This window comes from Ammodytes marinus (assembly GCF_949987685.1).
Source record: "Ammodytes marinus genome assembly, chromosome: 6".
NCBI classification, from domain to species: Eukaryota; Metazoa; Chordata; class Actinopteri; order Uranoscopiformes; family Ammodytidae; genus Ammodytes; species Ammodytes marinus.
In genome coordinates, this window is record NC_137235.1 from 13,761,386 (window position 1) to 13,768,726 (window position 7,341).

Genomic DNA, 7,341 nt, shown 5'->3' on the forward strand with positions numbered 1-7,341 from the left:
AGGGGCCACCAGATAATCTTTTATTTATTTTCAAATGGTCATATTGTACCAACAACATGCAAGCAAATATTGTGACTGGGTATTAGTTTGTGTTCACAAAATATCTGAGAATGAAAGCTTGATTAAAGCTATGGACAGAGAGTGATGGCTAGATCCCAGCACAAACAAGATTAAAAAAGAACTAATTCCAATTTTGTTTATTTAGATGAAACTTCCTGTGAGCTGCTTTGAAGCCACATTTTGGCAATGGGCACAAAAACAAGCCAAAATCCTTGGACTTAATATGACTGCTGCTGCCACATGGAAGCACTGGGCAACGGCATTACCCAGGCCACAGTTGATTGGTGCACACATTTTTAACATTTAACACAAGCCTCATTTGAATTGTTACACTTTTTTTCTTAACATTTGATATACGCTGATCTCTATCTCTGTAACTATTAGCCAGGTGGTGCTGTGTGATAATCGTGACTGCTTTGTTTGATATTCAGCTGATTTTAAACAAGAATTTTTTTTTAATATATTGCACTGAACAGTTTGAGCAGTACTGAATGAACTGCAATGGATTGAAACACATAGTTTGAAGCTCTAACAAAGCAAAGCTAGAGACATAAGTGCCATTTTTAGTGTTGCCAGAATGTCTGGATTTAATCAAATGTAATATGTCAGAATGAATTATGATATCTGCTTTGACACGGCATTGTAAAGATAAGAGGTCAGCTAGGAAAAAAAAGATGCTGCGTAGTATTTATTCTAATTCTTGAGTTCATGAGTTATCTTGGCATTGATATGTACACTACACCCATGAGTCTACTTGGTCCATCTAACTGTAAATTGCATTGCCAAGTGAGTGCTAATGTGAAGTATTTTTTCTTTTTTGTATTTTCTGACGTTTTGTTTATGTAAAATGAAAAACAAAATAAAAAGGAGAGAAAACAAGTTGAGCCACTAACTCATAACTTACAGTAATTTGATAAACATTTTTTTGTAATCCACCTCGTCCAGCAGATGTCCCTATTGTTTCGGTTGTGTTTACCTCCTGGACCATCCCCTATTTAAATCAAGTGTAAGCTTTTGGAATGGAAACATGGTTTGTACGGGCACAATACAGGATGGATTTTGTGTAAATAAATCCACATGTGCATGTGTTAAGCAAGGAGAAAACCGTTTTGAGAATGTGTAGACTGACAAATAAGTTAAGGGATTCAAAGACAGCGTACAAACATGAGCACTCACATTAGACTGAAGCTGTAGGCCATGTAGAGTAGCAGAGACAGAAAGACTCTATCAAGACTGGTGCCTCTCATTTGTTTCCTGTTATATGCCTCATTCCACCAAGAGTTAACTCACATCTCAAACAGCTGAATTTGTACTTTCATTTGAAATCCTGACCAAAGCTAATGCGTGACAGAAAGAAAATCTCCATGAGGAGAAAGAAAGAGATGAAAATTAGAGAAAAACTCTTATTTTCTTTGCATAACCCATAAAGGGCTGCAAACGAACTGAAACAAAATGTAGTCACTGCTATCAATCAATGGTCTTTGTCAAAAAATGTTTTCCATTTATTTTATTCTGACTTAAAACAACAATACAACTCCATCAAAGCTAATTCCTAACTCGAGTAAAAAGAGCCACTGGTTTCCCATTGCAGTGTGTTGGTTGCACTTTCCCTGTTTACTGCTTGACAAAGCAAAAGAGCTCGCCAAAGAGACAGCCATGCCTGGACTCCTTACTCTGTATTCTTTAAATTTAAAATTTTCATTTAAAGCCACTACGAGTAACATGGCACGTTGGCGTCCCCTTTGGACAAAAGCGGTAGTATTTTTACGACGCCAGCTGTCGTGAAGCTGTTTTCTAGCTTGTGCCGGGCGTGCAAGATTCAAATGATCAGGAAGCAATATAGTGGATATCCGTGTGTTGAAAGTGTGAGGGCACCGGACTGTTTTCGGCTCCGTGAGAGTGGTTAGTGACACAGCATCAACTAATGCCAGTCAGTGCTACACACACCTGATTGCAATGAGTTGATGCAGTGTCACCTCTCACGGAGCTGAAAGATTACGTGTCCTCACAGAAAGCGAATGAACGAGAGACGGCAGTTTGTATGGATCACGATGAGGTAATGTGTTTATGTTGTTGTAAATATTGACTATTTCAGATGAATAATGGTCATCTGATGATGCAGGTGAGGCAAAGTAAACTTTGTTTTAGTAGGCTACCGCTCATTCATTTAGGAGTCTAGTTCGCTCCCGTGAAATTGTGTCTACGTTGCTTGGCAACGCCCTCCCGCCCACCTATCTCTCCCTTTTAGCTTTTCTTCATTGCATTTTCTTTTTTTTCTTTGATGGCTTAGCCCCGTTATCAGTCATTATGACGACAAATAACTGTCTCAAACAAAGCTCCCGCTCCCCTTCCCTCACCTGGAGGGATAGGCTTCTCAAATCACGTTGTTGCACCACACTGAAATCTGCGACCAATACGGATATGTGACCATAGAGCCTGCACGAGCGAACCGAAAATCGGACTGGGTGTGCGACCAGACCAAATGCAGTAATAAAAACTATATAAAAACGTCTTTCTTTGCACTGATGGTCTCGTTTGCTGTTAAAGGTAATGTATGATTATGTGAGGAAACATGAGGCTGTTTAAAAGATATTTAAATGTTACTCGGAGCTGCTTTAACTTTTATTTATCCTCGAGAGACCAATTGAGGGGTGACCCTCAGTACAATGATGTTGAGTTCAAAACAAATTCAAAGGAAAAACAACAATACATACAAAATATTCAATGCAAATACATCAAATACACAAAAACAGGTGAAGAGAAAAAAACTATTGAAACATTTACACATTGGTGAAGAGTGGCAGCAATTAAAATGAAATGGGTGAAAGTACAATATAGCCTAATTAAAACAGTTACAGGAAGAGTTTGGCAGATTTAAGATAGTTTGTTATTGGTTAAAGGATATGAAGGTATTTAGTTTAATTTTTTGCAGTAAGTTGTTCCAAGAGTCGGGGGCACTGAAGCTAAAAGCTGTAGATCTCAGCGAGGGAGCTACTCTGCTACGTATGAAACCCTGACCCAGAATCAGCCTTACTGTGTACAGACAGCACTGGTGCTTGTTGAACAAAGACATACTTTTAAATATTGCTTAGAGCTAATAAACAGGCCGCAGATACACATCTTAGTTCATCATTTGTGCAAAGCTGTCTGGTCCATGACTAGAGTAATATTAATTTGCTAGGCATTGTGGGTACTGGCTATATCCGTGCCTTCCAGGCTAAGGTTACAAATGACGAGGCAATAGCAGAAAATAATAAATACTTTCAGTGGGTTGCGAGGGTTTCAAAAAAGCTTTTACTCTCATCGCTTCCTTTACAGCACTGTTAAACTGAATCATGTTTTCTTCTTTTTGTGAGTATTCAGTAGATGTGATATTTCAGGCCTATTACTTCTGTTTTTAGTGTGGTTAAACTAGGTACTGTTTCTTTCTATTATTAGGCAGCAATCTCTTCATAACAACTAACTAAAATAACTTGATTTCTTTTTCCCACTCATACCCCAAATACTTCATCTAGCAAGCATGTTCAGATTATTATTATTTTTTTTTTTAGATTTCTTTATTTAAAAGGGACAGCACACATTAATAAACATGAGCACCAAAGTTCAACATGTAAGTGTGCCATATTTAGCCATGCAGGCTAATTTTCACATGTAGTCCCTGGCAGGTAGAAAGAAAAAAAATAAACATTAATAAAAGATAAAATACAAAAATACAACACATAAACACAAAAACAAAATGACACAAGCACAGACAAGTAAAATGACACAATCATTTTTCCAGCACATAACAGGTTGGTGATGTGTGAAAAATATGAAGCATACAGAAACAGATAAAAGTGCATGAACATATAGCACGATTAAAACACATAAGCATTTAAAGAAAGACAAGAAGCACAGACAAGGAGCATACAAGTGGCATGAATGCAGACAAAAACACATAAGCACAAACAAGGGCATACAGACAAGGAGCAACAAGGGGCATACAGACAAGGAGCAAATTGGGAGAAGACCTGGCGGGGGTTAGTCAAAATTGAAACTTGAATTACTGACTTTTTAAGTACAGCCTCGCTGCAAAGTTTTTTTTACTCTGCCAATTTTGGATTTGTGATTTATTAGCAAAAAATCATAGTGAATATGTATGTTGGTAGTACAGTCATTGTCACACCAAAAAAAATTAACAAAACAAAAATATATAAAATTGGTAAAGGTTGATGAAAAAATTTGCAGAATTTTAGGAATTATAGGAATTTCCTCAACATTATTTAAGATTAAGAAAATGTTTTGAATGCATTTCTGTCTTTTTTTTGTAAAAATGTTTTGCAAAATGTTTTACAACAGATATAAAGGAAGTTGGAAATAGGTAGTGTCCCTTTTTAGCCCGAGAGATTTATCAAGAGGCAGGTTTGGTACTTTAATGTAATTGTGTAATTCCATTTTATTTCCATCTCATAAATCAGATTTGAAAAGGAACCAATTAAATACAGCAACACCTGACCTTAGTACAAGGCCATGTATTTGTATTAACATATCAGATTATTCATTGGGTTATTTTTTATAAAATGCAAAATTATATATCAACACTGAATCACACTTGCTCAACAATTTAAATTCTATAATGCAACATTTCAGCTAATATCACTTTATTTTACACGAGTCACTTGAATTTTGCCAGTAGTACAATTTTCTTGCCAGGAGCACAGTACTGCATTTAATTATTCTTGATTTACCCCTGTGTAAAACAAACTGACACAATTCGACACAGATTTTTGCCTGGTTATTTGACGTCCTGCTTCATTAAGTTAATATTATGTGTATCTGGGAATAAAAAGTGTCTGAACTTTGAGTTTGATGAAGTGAGCTGTCAGGTTCATTAATATAATTTAAGTTTTGCACCTTGGCCCTGTCAAAAGCTGATGCTGATCCAACTGTCTGCTTAATTTCTGGTTAAAGTTAACATATTTATAATAGATTTTCAACCTGGTCTCAGACTTTTGGACCCCACTGTTTATTATTAACCTCTGTAAAAAGGCTGGGTGCTAAAGAAAGGTTAGGTGTTGATACTAAAGATATGTCTGCAGATTTAAACACATGCACATGGATTTGGAAGTGAGTCAAAACCCTATAGAAGAGCCGAATTGCACGTTTTTCAATGAGGTTTGTACCTGAAATGCAAATCTCTTTTCTGTCATCCTAAGCAAGCTTCATGGATTCCTCTTCAAGTCGTTCCTTGCTTGTAGACCAAACCTTTTCCCCCATTGTGTGGTTCTCTGGAATTGTTTTCACTTAATAAAAAACAGCTATCCATCATTTAAGTATTGTTTGATCCTCCTCTTCACTAGTATGTAGATTGCCCTCCCCCAGTATCCATTTTAGGAATTCCTTATTGTTATTATTCAGAATTAACATACAACAGTTTAGATTGTTGAAATATACAGTACATGTGTAAATCTACGAAGAGACATCTGCATGCTTTAGACATGGATATATTACAGGGATACACTGTCCGCTGGTTGATAGATGTCCATCTAAGTTATTCCTGCAGTTCATGCTCATTTTTCGGGATTCATTTTCATCTTATATCGAAAATACATTTTTAAATTGGGGAATTGTTTTTAGAATGCCAAAGAAACAATTGAACACAGAAATAATCGCAAATTTAGGAACTTGAAAGTACGTATACTCTTTCTAATGACACATTTTGATAGTTTCATTAAAATTCTTACTATATATATAGTATATATATATATATATATATACTAAGTCAAACAGTTTTCTATGCTGTCGCGGTCGTTGGAACACTCTATGGATAGTGTTAGTGGCATTGATTCCAAAACATTTATCTCTTGCTATTCACTGACCTTTGTATGCCTTCACAAAATAAACACAAAGCCTACTATCTCTACTTCATGGTTGATCTGCACGTTCATTTGCCTCTTTCCTAGTGTTTGAAAGCTCCATCCCAGGGGAGGATCCAGGCAGGCATACTATGCAGCCCATGAACATGAGAAATGCCCTACGGAAGGAACGGTTGAAGAGACCATACAGGAAGGGATTTAGAGATGAGTTGATATAACCTAGCCACAAAAATATATCCCAGATGACCACCTCCGTGCTGTATTCAATGAACGGGTCCACAATGTTGATCGTAAAAAAGGGCATCCAGAAGATCAGGAAAACTCCCATGATGATACCCAAAGTCTTTGCTGCCTTTCTTTCCCTTTTCATAGTTTTTCGGTGTCGTTGTTTCTTGCTTGAGTCCTTGCCCACTCCGGCCGCCATCTGGCTTTCCATTGCGCTGATCTGCATGGCCTGCCGTTTGGCAGCTTTAAAGATCTTCCAGTAGGCTACAAGCATGATAGCCATAGGCAAGTAAAAGGCTACAAAGGAGGCAAATATGGCATATATGCGATTGACCAAGAAAACGCAGACATCTTTAGGTAGCGGGATGTCCACGCCTGCAATATGGAGATTTAGCATTATGGGGCCAAAGGAAATGAGTAGTGGAACAGCCCAACATACAACAATAAGGACAGCTACCCGAGTGTGGGACATCTTTAAAGAGTAAACTAGTGGGTTGCAGACAGCGTAGTAGCGGTCAAAGGCAATGCAGCTAAGATGGAATATGGAAGCAGTGCAGAGCATGACATCTAGGCTAGAGTGAAGCCGACAAAAAAGTACTCCAAAATACCAGCAACCCTCCATGGTTCGAATCATACTATAAGGCATCACTACCAGGCCAACAAGGCAGTCAGCCACTGCCAGGGACAAAACAAAGGAGTTTGTTGGTGACTGCAAACGCTTGAAGTAGGCGATGGACAAGACCACCAGAAAGTTGCCCACAACTGTGCAGACAATGCCAACAGAGAGAAAGGCATACAGGAAGATGCGAAAGGCCTGGTTCCTCAATGTCGTACAGGATTGAAGTTCAATCTGAAGAGATGTGTTAGCATCTTCGATCAATTCCAAGCTGCCGTTATCCATGATCTAATCAAACCTGTCAAAACACACAGGTACAGTTGTAAGTAATGAGTGTTTGTTTTGTTTTGACTTTGGGGTAAGGGAGGCGGTTGAAAGCCGTTTGCCTACATTCTACTAATGATATGGCACATTACGTAACTGTGAAAAGTGGAAAAATAACCCAGATTACAGTTTGTTTCAGACCCAATTGCTGCTCCATGGTAATTTACCTGTAGTTAATCTATAATATATAAACCTTTCACTTTAGTATGATGCACAAATCAAAAAAGACATGTGGGCCTGAAAAGCTCATAGTTTCCTTAT

The 7,341-nt window shown here is 37.7% G+C and overlaps 1 protein-coding gene across 1 annotated transcript; it reads right to left on the bottom strand.

Moving 5' to 3' along the window:
- Positions 1-5,964: 5,964 nt before the first annotated feature.
- LOC307252458 (5-hydroxytryptamine receptor 4) lies at positions 5,965-7,041 on the bottom strand (the record flags this gene model as incomplete). Its single annotated transcript, XM_080030129.1, has 1 exon — positions 5,965-7,041. The coding sequence occupies one exon, from the start codon at positions 7,039-7,041 to the stop codon at positions 5,965-5,967; it is 1,077 nt and encodes a 358-aa protein (XP_079886255.1).
- Between the last annotated feature and the right edge of the window lie 300 nt (positions 7,042-7,341).